Raw genomic sequence first — 24,787 nt, forward strand, 5'->3', positions numbered from 1 at the left:
ACCAAAACATACTTTACCTGTAACTTGAATTTTCTCCCCTAGGGAATCATTGACTGTTTTCTATAAAATTTCTTCTAAGTGTCAGCTTTTAAAATAGCAAAATATTGCCTAAAAATCATAACAGTAACTGAAACAAATGTACTCACTTGTTCCAAGACCTGTCCCAGGACTGAATCTAGGATCCAGTACTGGAATTAGAAAAGTAATCCTGAAAGTAATCTATTGCAAATAACTTAAAAACTGACATTGAGCTCAATGTATTATTGTGTTTGAAATTGTGTTGCCTATTGCAACAACCTGTAACTATTGACTACAAAAGTCAATTGCATATTGCAAAAGTATTTAACTAAAGCCTCTCATTCTGAGAAAGTATATTTTCATACCTATTGTTGGTTCTAAAATAAAACAAGCATATATTTTTTATATAAACCATTGGCCTACAGTTCAGTTCTTGAGTGTGTGAGACCATTTGCTGACTGAGTGTGTACAACAAATGCTTTACACTGTCCTCTGATGCTGCCTTACTGCTCGACCAAGCTACCACTTTAGAGAGTAAGGTTATATCTAACTTTAGCCTCTGTCAAACCTCTGGGGACTGTGGACTCTGTACACACTGTACCTATTTGGGAACAGTATATACAGAGCCACTTTCTCACACTTCCCTTCGGTAAATATTTATCTGTAAGAAACATTAGTTAGTGATAGATTCTTTACCTTCGAATTACCCTCTGGCGTCAGACTGGATCCGGAAAGTTATCGTCAGCAGTACACCTGTGTGTCGGAAGGTGGCGTCGTGCGGCTCAGCGTCCGTTGTTGGTGCCGTGGTCACCGAAATGACATCACGGCAGCTACTTAAGACGCCACCCTCGCGGGCTGACGTCTGTTCTGTACACAACTTTCTGCGCCAGGCACGCAGAGCCATGCAAGATACTTACCACTGGTGCATTGAAACTAGGGCCCTGAAAGGGATGACCTTAACCATAGAAATCAGTTCGCAGAACGGGGAGGATGGGTGGGGCGGTAAGGAATCTATCACTAACTAATGTTTCTTACAGATACATCATTACCAAAGGTCAGTAACTTGTACATCTGAACGAAACACGTTAGTGATAGATTCCTTACCCTAGAATAGATACCCCAGCAATACCAACCCCGGTGGTGGGTCTGCAAAACAAAATCACACCAGGAAGTCCCGGAGAACAGAACGGCCAAAGAAGCTGTCTCTCCGGACTTGGCTGTCCAGGCAATAGTGCTTAGGAAAGTGTGCAGTGAGGTCAACGTAGCTGCTTGACAGATGTCTTGTAAGGGGACACCACGTCCCAACACAGTAGTGGCTGCAGTCACCCTGGTGGAATGGGCGTCCCGGCCCATCGGAGGCTCCTTTTTCACCAGAGAATAACAGGCTTTCATACACAAGACGACCCATCGGGAGATAGTCCGCTTGTGTACGGCCCGACCTTTTTTGGCACCTACGTAGCCAGCAAAGAGCTGGTCATTCACCCGAACTGTTGTGTGCGATTCAGGTAAAATGAAAAGAGCCCATGTTTGGGTCCAGATGGTGGAGCCTCTCTTCCTCTCTGGAAGGATGCGGAGGTGGAAAGAAGGTGGGCAAAGTGATGGTTTGCCCGAATTGAAAAGCAGTGACAACCTTTGGCAGAAAGAATGGACGTGTTCTGAGCACAACCTTGTCCGGATGGACAGACAGAAAAGGAGGTTTGCAATAAAGAGCATGGACCTCACTCACTCTTCCAGCGGAGGTGATGGCAACCAGGAAAGCAGTCTTCAAAGTTAACAGACGAAGAGGACAGTTGTGAAGAGGCTCAAAGGGAGCGCACATCAAATATGTGAGAACCAGGTTCAAGTTCCACTGTGGCATTACAGAGGGAATAGGAGGGAAAAGGGGAGTTATGCCTTGGCGGAATCTATTTACAACAGGGGACTTGAAAAGAGAGGGCTGATCAGGCCTAAGAAAAGCTGAAATAGCAGAAAGTTAGCCCATGAAAGTGCCCATAGCAGAGCCCTGCTGGGCCAAAGAAAGAAGGAATAGTAATACTTCTGAAAGAGGGGCAAAAAGGAGATACACAGTCTTTACTGTGCACCATGCCACAAACTTGTTCCACCTGCAGGCGTATACCAACATAGTGGAGGGACGCCCGGCTGCCAAAATGACATCACAGACTTCAGGCGGCTAGTCAAAAGGAATCAACTGTCGCCGCACAATCTCCGCGCAAGGAGGTGGAGACTGGACAGGTTCGGGTGGAGGACCGTCCCCTGCTGCTGCGACAGAAGATCCTCCCGAAGAGGCAGTCAGATCGGGGGATCGATGGTCATACTGAGTAGCTCAGGATACCAAACTCTTCGAGCCCAGTCCGGAGCCACAAGAATGACTTTGGCCCGGTCGTGCCTGATCTTCAGCACTCTGGGCAGAAGTGATATAGGTGGAAAGGCGTACAACAGATCGCAACTCCACTCACGACGAAAAGCGTCGCAGAGCAAGTGCCGCCTTGGAAATTTCAATGCACAGAATTGCTGACATTGCACGTTCTCTTCGGTGGCGAACAGATCTAACCAAGGCTCTCCCCACTGTTGAAAGAGACCTTGCGCCACCTCCGAGTGAAGACGCCATTGGTGATCCATCATGCACCTGTGGCTGAGTTAGTCTGCCCTGGCGTTCAGTGAACCTGCCAGGTTTTGAACAACCAGGGAAATGCCCTGGTGTTCAAGCCATGTCCAGAGGCACAGAGGCTCCTGACATAGGGTCCACAAACCCACCCCGCCCTGTTTGTTGCAATACCACATGGCAGTGGTGTTGTCTGTGAACACCTGCACTACTCTCCCCTTGAAAGAGGGAAGGAATGCCTTCAGTGCAAGTCGGATCGCCCGAAGCTCCAGAAGGTTGATATGGAGCCTGGACTATGCCGGAGACCAGAGCTTCTGATCTCCGCCGCTCCCATGTGGCCGCCCCATCCCAGGAGGTACGCATCCGTCACCACTGTGTACTCCGGTTGGGGAAGGGAGAGGGATCTGCCATAGACCCAATGCCGGTTTGTGAGCCACCACTGCAATTGCTGTGCCCTCTGAGATCTGGACGTGTTCGGACAGGTTCCCCTGATGCTGCGCCCACTAGAACTTCAGGTCCCACTGCAGAGCCCGCATATGCCATCTGGTATGATCGACCAGCAGGAGGCCATGAGGCCCAGCAGCTTTAGGGTCATCCTGACCAAAACCCAGGCTAGAGGCGGAAAGATGGGAATGAGAGCCTGACTATCCTGGACTCGCTGTTCGGGAGGATAGACCCGAAAGTGCGTCTTATCCAGAACCGCTCCGATGAAAAGAAGCTTCTGAGAGGGAATCGGGTGCGACTTCGGCACATTGATGGAGAACCCCAGCAAATGCAGGAGGTCGGCCGTAGTCTGGAGGTGGGAGACGACCGTCCGGGGCGAGCCCGCCTTCAACAGCCAGTCGTCGAGAAAGGGGCAGAGTGGAACCCCTGATCTGCGCAGATGAGCTGCGACCACCGTCATCACCTTCGTGAACAACCGAGGGGCGGTGGTAAGGCCAAAGGAGAGCATGGTAAACTGAAAGTGCTCATGGCCTACCATAAACCGCAGGTAACGTCGGTGGGCCGGCATGACGGGAATATGGAAATATGCGTACTGCAGGTCCAATGCTACCATCCAGTCTCCGGGGTTTAGGGCAGACAAGACCTGAACCAGAGTTAACATCTTGACCTTCTCCTTCCGGAGGAAGTGATTGACATCCCTGAGGTCCAAGATAGGACGCAAGCCCTTGTCCTTCTTGGGCACCAGAAAGTAGTGGGAGTAACAACCACGTCCTACTTCTGGCGCAGGAAAGCACTTGATGGCCCCCTTGGCCAAGAGGGCCACAACTTCCTGTTGAAGAAGTGCCAAGTGATCCCCGACATGCGGTGGTACTGGGGTGGCATGGCTGGAGGGGTAGTCGTAGTCTCGAAGGGGAGGGAGTAGCCCCTTAGGACTATTTGTAAACCCCACCTGTCTGAAGTGATAGTGCGCCAGCGAGGGAGGTGATGGCAAATCCTGCGGCCCACTGGCATTTGATGGGCCTGAAAAACCGGACTAGGAAGGTTTGGAGGCAGTGGTTGCTAGACTGGGGTGGAGGTGGACCGACCCATCCGCTGGACCACATACCAGGTGGGTCCCACGTCCGCGGCCCTGCTAAGACTGTTGCTGCGCAGGCCTGTGGCTCTGAAATGAATGTGTCGGGGTACCCCTTCCGTGGCCACGAAAGGAGCGAAAAGCACAAGGCGGAGGAGGGCACGTGGAGGAAAGGCCCAGGGACTTGGCCGTAGCCCGCGAGTCCTTAAAGCGTTCGAACGCACTTTGTTGCCGAAAAGGTGAATGCCATCAAAGGGCATGTCCATCAAAGTGTACTGGCCATCCACAGAAAAAAAAGTCATCCTCAGCCAGGCGTGGCAACGGAGCGCCACCGTCATGGAAATCGCCCTGCCCAGCTAGTCGGCAGTGTCAAGGCCACAACGAATAGTGAACTTGGCTGCATCCCTCCCTTCAGCAATAGCTTCAGAGAGCACTGTCCAGGCCTCCTCCAAACACTGAGGCAGCACTTGCGCCACCGTATTCCACACAGAGTGGGAATAACGGCCCAAGAGGCATGCATTGTTCACAGACCGCAGCCCTGAACTGGCGGAAGAAAAAAAGTCTTCTTACCAAATTGCTCCAGTTTCTTGGATTCCCTGTCTGGTAGTGCGGTAGGGAATGCGCTCGGGGACGCAGAGGCTTGGACAACCAGGCTCTCAGGGGTGGGGTGTTGGGAAAATGGGGTCGGCCGGGGCCGGGCGATGGCATCGGGCCACATTCATATCCACAGGAGCCCCTATGTTGGGCCTGGACCAGGTGTCCAAGAGAACGTCCGAAAGTGCATCGTTAAACAGCAGTAGTGGCTCTGCAGAGGTAGCCGCTGGCTGAAGCACTTCTGTCAGGAGGTTAGTCCTGACGGCCACTGTAGGGAGCTCGAGGTGAAGAGCCTCGGCCGCCCTACCCAACACCACTGCATAAGTTGCACCCTCCTCCGTAGCCACGATAATGAGGAGACAGCATGCCAAGGTCAGGAGAGATATCAAGACCACTGGCATCCACAAACTCCTCTGCCCAGTCCGGGTCAAACTCACATTGTGCTGTGAGAGGGTCCTCAGACCCCTCCCAGTTCTCCCCTTCCTCCGAAGGCTGATAAACAGACCGAAAATAAGGAGGCTGGACATAGGGATAGAAATTGCCCATCTGCGTCTGAATTGGCGTTGAGCGACGCTGTTCCGGCGCCGTATCCACATCGGGGCTGAAACAGGGGACGACGACGTCCGGCGAGCCGGGCGACGTCAGAGGTGGTGCCGACGTCAGTGGAGGTGTCACAAGGTCAACCGGCGTCAACCGGGATCCAGGCTTGGATCCATGGGGGGCCTGCGACGCTGGGGCCGGAGCAGACAGTGATGCCGGAGCCGCCGACAGTAAATGGCTAGAACACCCAGTCTGGCCCGCGGGGCCCAAAGACGCACTGGCAGGGCCCAACGAGGCGAGCCATGGCTGACAGAAATTACTGCAGCTGGGCCGGAGACGCGGGGGAGGCACCACACGCACCCTCATCGCACGAGGTGCCAAGCCTCCTCCCCCAGGATGGGCAGGGTTCACAAAGGGAGAGCTTCAAAGGCTTGCCACCTTTGTGAGCTTCCCGAGAGCACTTGCTGCTTTCAGCAACTGGTCTCCACTGGTTCTGATCTCCACTTTGGGCGGGAGAATCGTCGGGAAAAACAAGTGAGGTAGAGAGGTGTGCCCACCTCTGCCAACTTCACCCCTCTGGGGGTGGGGGGGGCGAGGTGAAGCACAACTCCCAGTCCCCGCCATCCTGCAGATGGGGGGGGACTCAGCCAACCAGGGACAAGCTCATGCCCCTCTACCACTGGAGGGTGGCATAATAGGGGGTGTACCTACCCCCGGGAAGAGACCCATTGGTCCCTGCCTTTTACCTACCTGTAACGCCCCTAAATCTAGTATTTAGGGGCAGCCCTGAACCTTGCTTCCTCAGACAAGAAGAAACTAGAAGAAGGACCGAACAGCCGTGCATCAGCTAACAAGAGGAAGACGCCCATTAACTTGGCCCCAGCCCTACCGGCCTATCTACCCCTCGAACCTGCTCCTGCGAAATCCCGTTGTGTCCTGCAGCCAGCAACCTCGAAAACCCCGGAGGACCTGCCTGCCTTCAAGAACAAAGACTTTGTCTCCCGTGAACACCGGATTTGTTCATCTGCAACCTCTGGCTCCGGCCGGACACCGCAAATCCACCTGTGCACCCCTCTAGTAACTTGGCACAGAGCAGCAGGCTCATCAAAAGAGGCAACGTGTGAAGTAATTGTGCAACACACATTATCACAATGAATACACCACAAAAAGATTACACGGTTTAGAAAAATAGGGAATACTTATCCGATTAAAACGAGACCAGATCAATAAAAATACAGTGAATACTTTGCGGAACAGGCCCATTTTCAAATGCATGTAAAAATAAGCCTCTCTTAGGTTATAAACATATGAAAGTACAATTAAATCACAGTGTTCTAGGATTTTGAGTGCGGGCAAACACTCGCATTTTCGTAGGTTATGCATGGTCACTTAGACCGGGTTGCATTGAGTTCGGTCTCGTAAAACAGAGGCTCTGGAGTTCTGCGGCTGGCAAGTAGTTGTGCAAATCATGCCCAACAGGCACAGGAGATCCTTAATGAGTACCCTGGGTCCGCATCGGTCCTTTGTACACAGTACCTTCACCAGGTGCTCAACTCCAGCAGACAAACTGCTGACTAGGGATCCTCATAAACGAGGTTCACGATGTAGCAATAGTCTGCCTGGGGCCATGCTGTGTCTGTGCACGTGCGGCACTACGGCAGTCTCATTTCCGAAGGGAAGGCGGGAACCAGCATTCCCCGGCGACGCTCTGAATCCGCACGTGGTGACTCTCGGCTGCAGTAGGTACAGGCTAGGGAAGGCACCAAGCTCTCCCAACAAAGTGCGTGTTTGGAGCCCAGCTCAAGCAGTCGATCAGGCACAGTCCGCTATAAACACAAAAAGGGCGTAGATCTCTCTCCCAATAAATGCACCTTTTGAGCACAGCACAAGTGGACGATCAGGCACAATCTGATCATCATGAGTCCAGCAACTACACTTGACTTGCTACAGAGTCCCATAGCATTGATAAAGCCCTTGGTGACCCTGAGGCTTCGAAACTGGGTGCAAGCCAACAAGCCCTTGGAAAGCACGTTCTAGGTAGCACAGACAAAGGTAGCAAGCAGCAGGCCAACACAGCAAAGCAGTTAGAGTGGCAGTCCCTCCTGGTGCCACAGCAGTCCTTCGGCAATGTGCAGATGTAGAGCCAGCAGTGTCTGGTTACAAGTCCAATGAAGTGTCTGATTAGATGGGGTAAGAGAACTAATACTTATACCCAAGTGCCTTTGATGTGGGGGAGGTGGGTGACTTCAAAAAAACTCTGAAGTACACAGGTCCCCTTTCAGTCCAGTTCGGTCCTGTTTGCCAGCCTAGCTATGTATGTAAATCAGTCCTTTGTGTGGAGACAGGACACTACCTATTCAAGTGAAGTGCTACCTCCCGATACCCTCCTGCCCAGGATAACCCATTAGTATGGAGATGCATTTGAGTGTCAAGTGTTGTAGCAGTCTAGAGGGAATATACAAATGTAGCCGTCACCTAGCCCAGGAGTGTATTGGAGACAGGCTGTCAAGTGCACAGAGCAGTAAGTGCAGAGAAATGTCCACTTTCTAAAAGGGGCATTTCTAAAATAGTAAAGTTAAATCCATCCTCACCAGTAAGTAAAATTTATTAATACCATTCCAAACATATGAAGCATCAAGATGCTACTCCCCTCTCATCAGGAATTAAAGCTTAAAAATGATTAAGTAATTCAGAATGCTACCCTATGAGAGGGGTAGGCCACACACTAGTAACAAAATTAAATGAGCTGTTTGTCACTACCAGGACATGCAAAACATAAAGGCCCATGTCCTACCTTTTGCTTACATAGCACCCTTCCCTTAGGGCTACCTAGGGCCTACAGTAGGGGTGACTTGCATGCAATAGAAAGGGGAGTTTAAGGCTTGAGAAGGAGGCTCTAAATGGAAAGTTGAATTGGCAGTAAACTGCGCACACAGGCCCTGCAGTGGCAGGCCTGAGACAGGTTTGAAAGGCTACTTCTGTGGGTGGCAAAATCAGTGCTTCAGCCAACTAGTAGCATTTAACTTACCGCCCTGGGTATATAGTTTACCACTATACAGGGGACTTATGAGTAAATGAAATATGTAAATCATGTATACACACATGTTTAGGTAAGAAGCACATGCACTTAAGCACTAATTAGCAAAGGTAAAGTGCTAAGAGTCCTAAGGCCAGCAAAAAAACACAGCATTTCATGGAGGTAAAAAGCAAACAAATTGGGGCAAGACCACCTCCAGTATGCCAGGTCTAACACTTTCCAATTCCATTCATACAGTAGACTTTACTAAGGTAGTACTGGTAATGTCCGCAAAAAGGGTTGTGCTATTTGTCACAGTATACCTTGGGACTGGGCTGGAGGTAGTGGGAGGCTTGAGGAATGGCCAGTGAGAGACCAGAGGTCTCACAAAGCCTAGTTATTCATAGATGTAGTCCCATTTGTGTTTGTTATTACTTTGGGGCATCCCAGAGGTTCAAAAAGTATACTGGGACATACACAACTTCCAAGCACATAAGCCAAGTGTTTCCTGCATTTTCCAGTGATCTTCAAATTACCAGCAATGAAAGTCTCTACTAACCGTATTATCTTTCCATTTGACAACAGCAAACGAAGGTTATTGGCCTGCAACCTTTGTTCAGGCACTGTTGAAGGTAGTAGAGGCCTGTTAAACTTCCCAATCAGTTTTGAGTTTGCCAAGTCCTGTAAAAAAAAAAAGCAACAAGTACAATAGATAAATTTAAAAAAGGTAAATATGACTTAAGTCTCCGAATACTGCAGAGTTATTAAAATACGCAGAAATGCCATTAGATACATTACTGACAATATTTGGATACTTGTTTAAAGCAATCAGAATGGTTATCCAATCTAGGACTGTTCAATCATCCATGTACTTGGCAGCTAGCATGAGAGCACCAACAGCGCACTAACTGCTCCCCTTACTCCACACTGCACGTACTTCTATACAAGGCCTTACTCCAGGCCCAGAGCAACCAGTACAACAATGATACTTCCCCCAAACAGCTGCAACAGGAAACAAACACTTTTTTCCATGAAAGGCCATTGTCAAAAACATTGCCATGATAGACATGCATATGCTGAAGTATGGTAGACACTGATGGAAGTCTGGCAAGCTTTCTTTATTTTTTTTTAGCTAAAATGTTTTCCCTCTAGTATCACAAGATAATTGCAATGTAGTAGGAAACTACAATGAATAATTGGATCACTACAAGTGCTAAATCACACACATTATGTTTAGGTATACTAACTTATTGCTCTAAGTTAGTCTCTCATTACCAACGAGTAGACAGAACTGCTGCTAAATATCACTAGCTATTACATAATTCAGTTCCATTTTCAGTAGGTGGAAAGATAAGACAGGAGAGCAAGCATTTGCAAAACCAAATTGTCCCGCTTTTGGCACCTACTGGATTTGCTAATGTCTTTTTTAGCAATGCTGTACAGTGTCTGGGGGTGGGCTAAGGGGTGGGAGAGACCAAAAAGCACAAAAGTGCACAATTAGAAAAAGGATGTGTAGCAATGAAGGTGTGGGAGGAAGCAACGCACAAGTGAGACAACATCAAAGGACAGGGAGAGAATCATAAGATGGAAAGAACAACACAGCTGAGGAGAGAAGCACACGTGAACACTGGGTCCGGGGAGAAGCAAATGAAGGGGGAAAGCATTGTATGGGTAGAAGCATCTGAGGGCACGAGTAACAGCACTGGGGAGGAGGTTAGTATAAGAAAGCAGCACACTTGTGAGAGCAAGAGATCATAGGGGGTGGGCATTTGGTGTGGGGCTCACAAGGGAGAGACCTGGAAAACATGCACTCTCATGGAGACTATGTCCATGTGCTACACACATTTATGCGTAGCGGCGTGCTCGCCCTTGTCACATGATTTATGAGATTGAGCCAGACGGTCTTTCTACCCCGCGTCGTGCTGTAGTACTGCGACTTAACCAGGAAATCTACCAGTAAGTGGATGGTTTCTTCGGGCCCCTGCCACCTCTTTGACTGGTTTTACCAAATAGTCACACATAGCCGTGTACTTCCGACTTCGTTGTTTTTGTTTTTTAAGCCTATAGACATTAATAAATCGAGCCTGGGAACTAATGGTATTGCCCCTAAGAAGTTATATACTTTCCTTGGAAGTGCTGCCACGATATTTATTTGAGTGGAACAGTATATATTTCCACACTATACTGGGCCTTCCATACATGTGGGGCTTTAAATTACTTTTGTACTGTGCCTGAACAGGATTTCCAGTTTCTTGTCCCCGCAGAATAATTTACATCAGGACAGTTGTACTTCAGGCACTGTTCTATCCCTGTCCTTGAGACAGTCGGATTGATAAGAGGTTTTTTGTCTCGCCTTTTTCTCCGCCGATGTCTTCTTCCAATGGACTCCCAGCTCCCCCTGTTCTTTTTAGGTCGAGCATACAGCAGCGCATGCGCTGTTGCTCGACTTTTAGTAAGTGGGGTTTTAAAAGTGCTTCCCACCGGCTTTTGCTGGCCTAATGCTTGCGTCACGTGAACGTGCACAGCTGCCAGCTCTCTGATTACTTTCACTTTGGGCGCTGCTGCTCGTGCACCACTCGCGTGTTTGCCAGCGCGCGCACGCGTGCACACAACTCCCTCCGCCTCTCTTCCGCTGCAGCCCCCATCTTTGCATTCCCTGCGACCAATGCTTGTTACACATAGTAATACTGCCCGGGCAAAGATTTTACCTAATTAGTACCCGTTTAACAGCCAAATACATAAGCAACTGAAAGATGTGGCAAATCCTTAATTATGCGCAAAAAGTAGCTGCCACAGAATCGCATACTAGTGGCCCTGTGATTGTGTGCAGTATACTGTCCTGACATGGGCAATTTATTAATGCACTTCTTTCTTATCAACTGTATAACTAAAAGGAGTCACTACCCTACATAAACCGGTTTAAATTTACCACAAAATTCCCAAAACATTGTTATGGTTTTGTTTCTTTGTATTTGCCAATTTGGGATCATTAATGATAAGACAGTAGAACTACTATCTCCTCTTATAGTTAACATCGTGCTTGATAGTTGTTTGAATTTACTCGAGCTGAAGTGATACTTAATTTTTTTTAATCAGAAATACATGACGTCCTTGGGTGAAAGCCTGATTTATGGCAATACAAGTTCATTGGAATTACAGGTTTAAAGCATTGGATTTGAAATGTGTTTTCCTCGTGTGAAAGACACGCGTTCTTGTGAACGTGCCACTTGTCTCCTTGCTATTCTTATTGCTTTATCAGCAGTGGCATCTGGTGGCTATGACTAAAAAAAATTATTGAGCTATGAAGAGGTCAATTTATCCCAGCAGAGGCTCACTTATCACTTTTGCCTGATCAAATGTTAATGGCTGAAACAACACTGCGTGAAGCATCTACAGATTAACTAAACATGTCCTGTTAATTTGAAGTGTATCACTACCATGTGCATGATGCCACTAACCAGTGCAATTGTATTTTATTTGATGATTCTTTTATTTATTTAGTTGAGTTTAGATGGTAGGTGCTGGGGCCATCAAGGAGCTAGGGGCCAAGTATTCTTGACTCTGGTCGGTAAGGACACTCCTAAACAGTCAGTTTTTCGGGTACGGCTCCTTAAAAGCAGCTGTCTCCTGAAGGGTCCTCCTGCAAGAGCACAGCAAGCATTGGCATAGCCAATAGGTCTCCCCTTTGGGACATGCAACAGTTGATGTTGTTGCACCAAGGATATTCTGCTGGATAACCAAACACTTAAGGTCCCAAAGGCGATACCTATTGGCTATGCCAATGCTTGTTGAATCTGAAACTCATCTAGCAGAGCCCGAACTGCATGGCCGATTCCCGGTGGAGCTGCACCGACAGCTATAGGGGAGATTGGCCCTGGCACACCACTTTGGCCGTCACCTACCCAGTCGGACTTCAGACATGTGTCTCGCCTTTCTCTCCGCCGCTGTCTCCTTCCAATGGACTCCCAGCTCCCCCTGTTCTTTTTTAATCCTGACACTTGTCCTGCCAATAACTCCTGTATTGAATTTGTAATTTTTCTGTAATTAATGTGAATTTTTCTGTAACTGGTAACACGATGTTTCCTTATGTAAAGCGCTCTGATACCTCTGGCTCTAGCTAGCGCTATATAAAACTCTCTAAATGAAATAAATAAGTAAAAGAGGTTGGTGGCGTGTTTGAGCACTCAGTGTGTTTTTCATGCATGATACACATATTCCATCTAAATAGCATGGATTTGATACTTTGCAGCTTCACTACTTGGTGGTGGTCCGTGCTTGATGGGTACATAGAGATTTACGAGCATGCTGTCTGAATTTTTAGATGACATGGGTTTTTTATGCTCTCCTTTAATAGAGGGGGGGCCCCCGACCCTGCAGGGCGGACTCTGTAGCAGGAATGGAGATCCTGTTGAAATTGCTTTCACCACCAAAAATGCAGAGCCACAACACCGTCTTGTCTCCAAGTTGACTTTATTCGTCTGTTGCAGCATTTAAAACCACTCAATGTCCTTACGCGTTTCGGCGAGATATCGCCTTGATCACAGGTGAGGGTAATGAAGACCCAGTGGTCACATGGCCCTAGTTACAAACTCCGGGCCCCAGAATGCACCAACACAGTTCTTGCATAACGTGGCCTGGAGAAAATTGCATTTCGCTTTAAATAGCGTTTTCATCACCAAAATGTCACGTACATATTCATGTGAACACAGTGTCAAAATTCAAGGTGCATGTCTTTCAAAATAAATAGCAAAGTGCATATGCTGCCTCACTCCTGATAAATACTTGAAATGTGGGCTACCGGAGAGAGGAATGATAAGAAAGAGTTACCCCTAATGGAAGAGCCACACAGGTAGGAGTATTTTTGCTTATTTATTGGAGGCTGCAGTCAGATTTGGCGGGTGCTGGTGTTCCCCTCATTCAAACCGCCAGACGCGTTTCGGGTTACTCCACTTCATCAATGGCGTTGCTTGCAAAAAACAGACAGTCGGTTGTGCACCTAATTTATATTCATGACTCCCGCCTCAGTGGGCGTGGCCCACAGAGCCTTCTGGATGTCATGGTGCCAAAGGTTTTGCTCGAGTGAGCCGGTCATTGTTAATTGCCTCTCAAGTTTACGTAAAGTACCCAGGTGGGTTGGTGCTCAGTCCCGTTTCAAAAGAGGCTGTCTTCTTATGCCATCCAAGTGCAGAACTACCTCCCGTTGCGCCGGTAACAGGTCAGTGTCACCGCGGGTCCGCAAGATGCGGCGGGGCTCTTCCGCGGTCAGGCAAGCCGCTACACATCCACAGAAAGAGTTACCCCTAATGGAAGAGCCACACAGGTAGGAGTATTTTCGCTTATTTATTGGAGGTTGCAGTCAGATTTGGCGGGTGCTGGTCATCCCCTCATTCAAACCGCCAGACGCATTTCGGGATATAGAATAAATTATATATCTCTCACTGGCAGTCGCCAGTAGGTAGTTATAGTTAGGACCTATTATCCATAGGAAAATCGTAACATTCTGTTCCCAATAACTTTTGCGTCGGTTGACGAATCTTCGAACATTTTCAAAACTAATGGCGCGTTCCGGTCAGCTCCTATCCTGAAAGTTTGGGGGTGATTCATCAAGCGGGGGCCAAGAAAAAAGGGGGTCCCAAAATGCGTTTTCCCCCATGTTATTTCCCATAGGAAATTTTAGACATGGCTACAGCCCGAACTGCTTAACGGAATTACACCAAATTTGGCAAAAAGGTACTGCTTGGCTCAGAAAGCGGCTTTTTTTTAAATGGTGTAAATCCGTTCAGTAGTTTTTGAGAAATTAAGAAATAAAGATAGTGATATCTAGAGGCACGGAGGATCCGCGCACCCTCCCGATCACGAGCTTCATGCTAATTGGCTGTCAACACTTCAATCCAGGAAGTGTCAGCACCCAACTTGTGCCTTTGTAGAACCGAGGCACAAGAAAAACAAAAAACACGCGCAAAACACGAAAAGGGGACAGGGTAGAAACACCCCGACACCCTAGGCCTGCTCAGGGGGTCCCATAAGGACCCCCAGGGCCAAAAAAAAGCATTTATTTTTTTAAACCCGCAGGATGCGCGGAGGTTCCGGCCGCAAAAATGAAAAATGAAGCGCGGGCTCCCGCGCTTCGTTTTTAATTAGCCCCCGGGTAGGCCAAGTCCCGGGGGCAAAGTTTAGATTATAATGGGGGGCCCCAAAAGACCGCCACCCCCCGGGGCTTCTATCGTAAATGGGTGGGGGAGCCACCACCACCCCAGGGCTTTTATAAAATATTGGCGGGGGGACACATGGCCCCCCGGGGACCGCCACCCCCAGGGCTTGTTTTAAAAAAAATAACTACATGGGGGGGGGGTGGGCTCAAATCCCCCTAACCCCCCCCCCCCCCCACACGCCGGGGCTCTATTAAAATTGGGGGGTTTGTGACGGACCGCCAAGCCCCAGACACCACCACCCCCCCCCCCCCCCCCGGGCTTTGCAAATGTTGGGAGTGGGGCCGCGCGACCCCCTCCTGGAGCCCTCGATGGCCCTGGGGACCACCAGCCCCCAGGGCCCACCCCCGGGACATAGCTGTTTGCAATAGCAGGGCGGGAGCCTCGCGGCTCCCGCCCCGCCATAGCAAACTCTGCTTTGGTTTTTGGAAGAGAGCAGGAAACCTGCTCTCTTTCAAAAAACAAAGCCGATTGCTTTTCCACACTGGGAGCTGCATCTTAGCAGCTCCCCATGTGGAAAAGCAATGCCGGCTCCCGCAGGAGGCAGGGAGCCGGCAGGACCGTGGGGTGATTGGGGACCCCTCCACGGTCCCCAACGGAGAGGGCCAGCCCCAGGGGATGGGGTCCCCGGGGCTAGAAGTGGCCCAGGAGGGGGGCCACGGGGTCCCCCTCAAAAATGTGAAAATAAAAAAATAAATAAAACAAAGGCTGGCCCTGGGGAATGGTGTCCCCGGGGCCATAAATGGCCTAAGGAGGGTGGTAATGCAGCTCCCCTCCTATTAATTTGAAGGAAAAAAAAAATGGACATGCCCCGGGGGATGGGGCCACCGGGGCAGATTATGTCCTCTGGAGGTTGGCCACCTGGCCCCCTTCCAATTAAAAAACAGAAAGTCAGGCCCTGGGCGATAGGGTCCCCAGGGCCAATGAAATAGGAAAAGAAGGGGGGCTACTAAGCCCCCGGTCCCTCCCTGCAGCACTCTGCAAACGCACCCCCTGGCGCGTTTGCAGATCGGGAACTAATTCTCCTTGAATACTGGGGGTCCCTGGGGGTCAACTAGCCCACCAGGAATCTCCAGTATGCGCCAGGGAGCTGCATTGCAGAGAAGTGTTCAGAGGCCACGCCCCATTTTACACCTCTCTGCAAGGCAGCTCTGTTGCGCTTAATGGAGGTACCTGGTGGGCTAGTTGCACCCCAGGGACCCTCAGGAATCAAGGGGAGTTAATCCCCCAACTTAAAACGCGCCACGGGGCGCGTTTGCACAGTGGTGAAGGGAGGGAGCGGGCTTGAGGTGACGTGTGCAAACATGCTATGTGATACGTTTTAAGTTGGGGGAAGTAATTACTCTTCAATTTTGGGGGCCAACTAGCCCACCAGGTATCTCCAGTAAGCGCCACGGAGCTCCGTTGCAGAATGTTGTAAAAAGGGGTGTGGCCTCAACACCGCTCTGCAACGCAGCTCTTTGGTGCATACTGGAGGTACCTGGTGGGCTAGTTGGCCCCCAGGGATCCTCAGGATTGAAGATGAATTAATTCCCTATCTTAAAACGCGCTACAGGGCGTGTTTGCAGACATGTCACCTCAAGCCCCGCCCCCTTCCTTCACCATTGTGCAAACGCACCCCCTGGCGCGTTGTAATTTGGGGAATTAATTCCCCTTCAATACTGAGGGTCCCTGAGGGCCAACTAGCCCACCAGGTACCCCCAGAATGCGCCAGGGAGCTGTGTTGCCACCCGTGCAGAGTACTGTGAGTCTCCAAAGGTACAGCAGAGGATAAAGTAGAAAACTCCTCACTTTCAATTTAGTGGCAGCTGGGCTGAGAAGTTAGGCTTTGCAGAGGGTAGTGTTATGCATTTCTTGTAAACACTCAGGTAAGAAATGATAGCACACACAAAGATGGAATCCAGACCGTTTATATAAAAAGTGGTTACTTTATTATTGTGTTCTAGAACCAAGGATCACTTAGTGCAGGTAAGTTTTATATTGTTGTCAAAATGCAGTAATGTTTTGTAATTGCAGTTGTATATTTTACAGTATTAAGAAGGCTTTCTGTAAATGTCAATCAAGTGTGTTTGTATACTTTGATAAAGTTAGACAGTTCAATTCACAGACAGACTTCCAATGCAATCCTATAGAGGAAAACCAGTGAAACAGTTTGCAGGCAAGTACTCAACTTACTTCCACAGGTTTAGGACAATGCAGGCATGAACCAGGTTTAGGACAATGCAGGCATGAACCAGGTTTAGGCCTGGCAGGTACTGCTCCACCAGGGCCAGGTAGGTACTGCTCCAACAGCATCACTGGGGAAGCCAGGTGCAGAGGTCACTGGGCCCAATGTTATCCAATGGAGCTGGGTGCAATAAGCATGGGGCACCCCAACTTTACAATGGAGGTCGTCTGTTTCAGAAAGAGGCTGCAGGCTTGGACCAGAAGGCTGGACAAAGCAGTTGGGGGAACACCTGGGCACTGTCAGCAGGTCTACCCAAAGTCAGGGGGGGGGTACAAAATGGAGGGGTGCCTTTTGGTGCTGGGTTTGCTCAGCTGGTTCTGGTTGCAGGGACCCTTTAGACAGATGCTACAGGTGTTATGGGGTAGTCCGGGGAGAGGTCCGTCATCGATGCAGACAAGGTCAGGATTGTTGGGGAGGCTTCACAGGATAGGCGATTTACTCAAACTCTGGCCGTGGGCGTCAGGTGCAGTGTGCAGGGCTCACGGATTCGCCTGGAGTTTCTTTCTTGGACAATCAGTGTCCATGTGAGAAAATAGTCTTTATTGAAGTCAGCTTAGGTCCCCGGAGAGGTGCTGGCTGCAGGACACGACGGTTTCCTTGAGGAGGGTCGCTTGAGGAGGAGACAGGCCGGTACGGCTAGGGCCAAGTCAGTTGTTGTCTTCTCCACTGCTGCACAGTTCTTCAGTCTGCCTTCGTAGGTCATCGTAATCGAAGGAACAAGGTTAGGGGTAGGAGATGGCCTACTAAATTTAAAGGGAGTTGCTGAGGTAGGGTGGCAGTAGCCAATGGATTTTGTCCCCTAGGGTGACTACACCCTTCTAGGTGCCCGCTCCCTTTGGAGAGAGGGGCACAGTCCTGTTTCTACTGGTTTAATTCTCCAAGATTAAGAATTTTTCAGAGGGGCTTACCTCAGCTCCTGACAACCTTAAGGGTTTGCCAGGCCAAGGGGGGCACTCCTCTGCCTACTAACTTTCCGGTCAGTCCGGTCACCAAACGTGGGGCCTGGACTAGGGGGGGAGGGGGGGGGCATCTCCACTAGTTCAAGCTGCCCAAACCAGCACATCACAAGGTGAGAGCCTTTGAGACTCACCACCAAGTGTTCCTATTCCTTGCCAGGGGGAAGGTGTGAAGCACCTCCACTCAGAGCAGGCTTTGTTTCTGACCTCCAAGAGCACAAAGGCTCTCACCCCATGAGGTCAGAAAACTGTCTGGTGGTGGCTGACTGGCGGGGACCAGTCAGGCAATACACTAAAAGTTTGCTTTTTTTCAGGAGGCATCTCCAAGATGCCCTCTGTGTGCATTTTATATTAAATACAACTCTGGCATCAGTGTTTGGTACCAAACCTCCCAGTTTTCAGTAAAGCCATCATAGAGCAGTGAAGTTCATAATGACACACTGCCGGCCCATGTACGCAAAATGGCCTCACTGCTCTTACAATATGTGTGAATGGCACAGACACTGTAGTGGCATATTGCTCATGAAGCTATGCCCACACTTGTGGTATGGTGCACCCTGCCTGAGGGCTCTAAGACCTGATAGAAGGGTGACTTGCCCATGCCACAGGCAGTATTGGTGGGCAGGGCACACAGGGATCTGTACCATATGTACTCCTCAGTTTGGTCTGCACCAAAACATGCAGCCTGCAATGGCAGTGTGTGGGTGTTAAGGTGATGGGTCTTTGAGGGTGGCATAATACATGCTACAACCATTTGAGGACCTCTCTGGTCACCAGGTACAGTTTTGGGGAAAACACAGGCGCTGGGGTCTGGTTAGCAGGGTCCCAGCACATACTCCGTGAAGTTGGCATCCGATATCTGGCAAAAAGTCAGGGGGTAACCATGCAAAAAGGGTCACTTTCTTACAGTGATGCTTTGTGGGCCCCCTTGTGCTGGTTCTAACCCACCAAGCTTGGCCCCTGCACCCTACTAACCTACTTGCAAGCAGTGTGGTGCCAGGGACCCCCAGTCTCCATTGAAAATCCTAAGGTCAAACTCAGAATTTTACCTCTGCACGCGGCCAATGCCTGTGCCGCTTGCTGGTGGTGCAGTTTTGGTATTCACCTGACCCTTGCTGACTTTTGGTTCCGAAGACTGGGATTGTAAGTGCATTACTTACCTGATTAACCATTGTGAGAAAGTGCTATCTTTCTTGCATGGTATGCCCCCACTTTTTGCTAAATTGCTGAATGTACTTTTACTGAGTGTACCCTGGACTCCTGCCAATCAGGGGCCCAGGGCCTATGTTCCTTCCTTAAACCACACAAACTCCAAATTGGCAAACCCTGGCCACATGTCAGCCCCTAGTAAATGGTACCCTAGGTACCCAGGGCCTTGTGACCAGGGAAGGCCTCTAAGGGCTGCAGCACTCATTGTGCCACCCTTAGAGGCCCTGTACCCTTACACACACACACTGCCTTTGCAGGCTGGGTGTCTGGGTGCAGGACAAAATGAAGAGTCGACATGACACATCTCTGTGTGCCATGCCCATCACCTACACTGCCATGGCATACATCAGCCACCCCTCTGGCTAGGTGCCTTATGCCCATGGTGTGGGCACAGGAGCAGGAGCCCTGTGCCCCTACAGTACCACGGTCCATTCCTGGGCACTGTAAGTGCAGTGTGCCATTTAAGAGTGCATGGTGCTGAGAGCTCGTCAAACACGAGCTCCACAGCACCATAGTGGCAACACTGAAGACTGGGAAGTTTGGTATCAAACTTCTCAGCACATTAAACCCGCACTGATGCCAGTGTGGGATTTAATGTACCAAGCACGCCAGAGGGCATCTTAGAGATGCTCCCTTACAACTAACCTACAATCCACGTCTGCTCGGAGGCTGCCCAGGCTGCCACACAGCAGACAAGTTGCAGGACCCCTGGGTGGGAGAGCCCCTGCTCTGCCGGGCCTGCAACAATGCACATCCTGGGTGAGGTGAGAAATCTCCTCCCCCAGGATGAGCAAAGGGAAGCTTCAAAGGCCTGCCGCCTCTTGGAGTTTCCCCAGGCCACTGCAACCCCCCACTCTGGCGGGAAGCTTGGCCGGAAACCCTCTCAGGTGGGGGAGGCGAGGTGAAGCACATCTCCGGGCTCTCGCCATCTTGAAGACGGGAGGCCCTACCCTATCAGGATTAGGCTACTGCCCCCCTCCCACAGGAGAGAGGCAGGATAGGGGGTGTACCCACCCCAGGACAAGGACCCATTGGACCCTGGCCTCACCTACCTGTAACGCCCCTAAATCTAGTATTTAGGGGCACCCTGAACCTTCCTTCCCGAGATTCCAGATCCAAAAACTACAAGAAGAGCAAGAAGAACAAAGACCTGCCCTGCAGCTGCTAAAAAGAGGAGAAGACACCAACTGCTTTGGCCCCAGCCCTACCGGCCTGTCGACTCTCGAACCTGCACCAGCGCGGCATCTCTCGTGGCCAGCAACCTCACCAACCCCGGAGGACCTGGCTACCTTTTGGCTCTAAGCCCCTGGGACTCCCATGAGTAGAGGCTCTACTCCGAAACCTATTTCTAACCCCTGGCAGCAGCCCGGAACCGCGAACCCAGCACACTCTGCACCAGCCAAGCCTGGCCAGTGCCGGAGTGAACAAAGACCCTGAGGACGACCCCACGGCGACTGTGACCCCGAGTCCGGCACCCAAGGACCCCCCTCGACACTCCGGAAGAAGCCTGCAGCCTCAGAACCAGGTGCCCCCCCCAACCGCGATCAACAGAGGCTAAGATTTCCCGACACCAAAAGGCACCCCTGCACGCGGAGCCCTGCGGCCCCCTGTGCCCAATCCCGGGGTACCCACCTAACCTACAACTACCCAACTTACCTCTCGAAGTGGTGGTGGCACCTGAAGCATCCTCGTCCCCGAGCTTGCAGCCTTTTTCCTAACCGGAGCATTCCCATTGATTTCCATTGAGCGCCCGACAGCTCAAAAGCACCCTGCACCCAGCCGCCCGAGTGGCCCTGGCAGTGCAATCTCTACACTAGCCTACTTCCCCACTTGCCCTGAGTGAGTGACCAGGAGCCCAGCTCCCACAGCCGCGTGGCCTGCTGGTCAGCAGCCACCAAACCAGGCCCGCCTATTCCTCATAGGCTAACATTGGGCCCAACTCTCTCTGCACCCGGCTGCCCTAGAGCCGCTGAGGGTGAACTAACTGCGCCTATCTGACCTTGGGGGACCCCTGAGTCTATGCCCAGAACCTCACCTTTGCCAGTCGAGAACTTACCTGAAAACCGCTAACTCTATTTTCTACATAGGGTAACATTGACTGGCTTTTTCTTGAAATTTCGTCTAAGTGAGTACTTTTCAAATCTTCAAATATTCACTAAAAATCAGCCGAGCGACAAAAACGCAAAAACTCACCTGTTCTCAGGTGGGCTCACAGGGCTGGATCTTGGTGCCCAGCCCTGGCTCGGAAGAATACTCGCAGCTATACTTACCAGTAACCCAATTTTCTCCCATAGGAAACCATTGACTGCTTTTCTGTGAAATTTCTTCTAAGTGTCGATTTCTGCAATCTTGAAATATTCTTTTAAAATCGTACAATTTCTGCAAACGTAATTACTTACCTGTTTTTGATAAAGACCCCAGTATTGAGTCTAGGTACCCAGTCCTGGATTACAAAAGTAACGATAAAGTACTCTACCTGCAATTTGAATTTCTTGCCATAGAGATCCATTGAATGTTTTGTTTGAAATATTTTCTAAGTGTCAACTTTTGAAATAGCTAAATATTATTTAAAAATCATTACAGTAATTAAGTCGACTTTCACCACTTGATTCTGAATACTGTCCCAGGGCTGAATCTAGGATCCAGATCTGAAATTTCAAAAGTAATCTAAAAAGTAATCAGTTACAAATAACCTGAATTTACCATTGAGCTCAATGCATTGTTGTGTTTAGGAAATAGGATTGTTTATTGCAACCAACTGTGACTGTTTACAAAAATCAATTGCTTATTGCAAAAGTATTTATATTCAACTTCTCATCTTAAGAAAGTATATTTTAATTCCATTTGTTGGTTCTAAAATAAAACAAGCATATATTTTTTTATATAAACCATTGGCCTAGAGTTCAGTTATTGAGTGTGTGAAACCTTTTGCTGACTGAGTGTGCACAACAAATGCTTTACACTGTCCTCTGGTACTGCCTTACTGCTCGACCAAGCTACCACTTTAGAGAGTAAGGTCATACCTAACTTTAACCTCTATCAGCCCCTGGGGGACTGTGGACTCTGTACACCCTGTACCTATTAGGGAACAGTATATACAGAGCCACTTTCCCACAACCATGATGTTGATTTCCCCATAGAATAACATTGAACTGTGCTGAAAAGTTTTTAAGTGTCGATTTTACAAAGTGAAAAGTATTTTTAAGGAAAAACGTACTTCCCTTATTGCAAAAATATTGGTCTTAAAATAAAATACAAAATATATTTATATAATATTTGTCTGGATCTCCTTCCTGAGTTGTGTGTTCATTATTGATCACTTTTGCAACAAATGTCTTACACTCCTGTTAGGCTTTAGGCTGCTCACCCACAGTACCACTACTAGAGCACTTTGGGTTTTACATTGACGCCTGTACACTTCTGGGGACCCCTGGACTCCCTGCACGGTAGAACCACCGAGTGTAATACCATATACACAGCCAGCTTCGTACAATAAACATTAATGCGACAACTAGATACGTATCGGGAACATAAAGTAGATACACAGTAGAACATCTTGTATTGCTCATCAGTTGTGCCTGCAATAGAATACTCTCGAAGTAGTTAAGGATTCACCAGAATAATAATGCGCCCTGCACATGTTTATGGGTATGAGTAGTTACACTCTTCTTGTACAGAAACCAGATAGTAGTACATCACTCGGAAAAGGCATCATGGACTGGGCAGATGGGTTCATATAAAGAACCTGTAGTTTTCACGTTGTGCCACAGCAGGTCTCTCTTCAAAGTATAAATTAAATCATACAAAGGTCATCCAAGTACACGCGATAATTAGTGCAAACTGCACTTATCTACCGGACTGGAAAATGGAACACAATTATTTCAGGAGACAATCAATGATAAACACATAGAAACCCAATTTAAATGGATGGTACAGCAATGTAAAATGGGTTTGCTTATTATATGTGCTGTCTATAGATATGAGCAAACAGACACCAATTCTGTTGGAATCAATCTATAGTAAACAAATCGCACAAAATACAAAGTTGTTTTTAAACAGAAGGCATACCAATATAAACAGTTTTTGCTTTTTCTAAATCTTCCAGCCTTATCCTCCCTCAGCCCGACACTGTTCAACATTTACATGGCCCCGCTCGCACACATCGCCCGACAGCACGACCTCAACATAATCTCCTACGCCAACGACACTCAACTGATCCTCTCCCTCACCAAGGACCCCATCACTGCCAAAGCCAACCTCCACGAAGGAATGAAGTCCGTCGCCGATTGGATGAAGATCAGCCGTCTGAGGCTGAACTCTGACAAGATGGAGGTCCTCATCCTCGGCTACAACCCTTCAGCCTGGAACGACTCCTGGTGGCAGACGGCTCTGGGGGCAGCCCCGACACCCACCGACCACGCACGCAACCTGGGAATCATCCTCTACTCAATGCTCTCTATGACCAAGCAAGTCAACGCCGTCTCCTCCTGCTGCTTCAACACCCTCCGCATGATCTACAGATGGATCCCGACAGATACAAGAAAGACAGTCACCCAGGCCCTCGTCAGCAGCAGACTCTATGGAAACGCCCTTGACTCGGGAGCCTCGACCAAGCTCAAACGACTACATCGCATCCAAAACGCCTCGGCACGACTGATCCTCGACGTACCACGACACAGCCACATCAACCCCCACTTGAGAAACCTGCACTGGCTCCCCGTCAACAAGAGCTTCAAGCTCCTCATCCATGCACACAAAGCACTCCACAAGACCGGCCCAGCCTACCTCAACAGACGGCTCTCCTTCTACATCCCCAACCGCCAGTTACGCTACGCCGACCTCTCACTCGCCACCGTCCCGCGCATCCGAAGAACCACCACCGGCGGGAGATCCTTCTCCCACCTCGCCGCCAAGACATGGAACACCCTCCCACTGAGCCTACGACAGACCCAAGACCTGCTGACCTTCAGGAGGATACTCAAGACCTGGCTGTACGATCAGTAGCCGCCTCCTCAAAGCGCCTTGAGACCCTGGCGGGTAGGTAGTGCGCTTTACAAATGATTGATTTATATATTAATATATTCTGTATCCATCAGTCACTAGCTGACATTTTAAATGGATATACAGCAATGTAAACCGGTTTAACTTTAATATTTTTAATATCGATCTATTCTGCATCCATCATCCACCAGTAATGTGAATTTCCCACTAGTGGTAAGCCTGCTGCTGGCACTGATAGGACTGGGACTGGTAGGGAGATGTTTTTGAGAGCCTCTACCCTGCTGCCTCTGAAAGGAGCTCCTGGTTGATGGATACTCATGGGTTTAGCCACCTCTTTGTCCTTAATTTTCTCCAGCATCTCAGCAATTTGTGGTCTTAAAAAGAGCTACCCTTCAAAGGGCAAATTAATGAGATGTTGCTGGACTTCAGGCTTAAAGCCTGAGATGTGCAGCCAGGAGTGACAGTGTCAAATAATGGAGGTATTAAGCCCTCTAGCAGATCGACTGCATCCAGGACATGGATAGTGGCCTTAGAGATGAGTTTTCCCTCCACCCCCTTCTCTTCGCCCATTTTTCTCTGTTCTAGGGGGGGGGTGCTGGAGCAGGTCCTCCATCTCACCCCACTGTGCTCAGATATAACGAGACAGACGGCCCAGTGATGTGGCAAAGCACCAGTAGTCCGAGGCACCCACCACTTCCCTCTTGCCCAAAGCGTCTACCTTGCTTACTCTTAAACAGAGAGGGCGGCACCAGTGGCTTGTGCTACTGCTTGCCAGAGGTAGTAACCACGAGGGAGTGCGGGGGGGAAGACATGCCTCTAATGTACAAGGGGTGAGAGGGAGAAGGTTTATTATTTTGTTCTCCATCTTGGGTGCAACAACCAAGGATTTCATTGGCTCC

General features: G+C 49.5%; 1 protein-coding gene across 1 annotated transcript in view; it reads right to left on the reverse strand.

Moving 5' to 3' along the window:
- KDM7A (lysine demethylase 7A) overlaps positions 1–24,787 on the reverse strand; it is a 316,134-nt gene that overhangs the window by 21,151 nt on the left and 270,196 nt on the right. Inside the window, exon 13 of the mRNA XM_085651905.1 lies at positions 8,846–8,967. Coding sequence (XP_085508031.1) covers positions 8,846–8,967 — 122 coding nt within the window. The remainder of the gene's footprint in view (positions 1–8,845; positions 8,968–24,787) is intronic.

Source organism: Triturus cristatus, chromosome 4_1 (genome assembly GCF_964204655.1).
Source record: "Triturus cristatus chromosome 4_1, aTriCri1.1, whole genome shotgun sequence".
Classification (NCBI taxonomy): domain Eukaryota; kingdom Metazoa; phylum Chordata; class Amphibia; order Caudata; family Salamandridae; genus Triturus; species Triturus cristatus.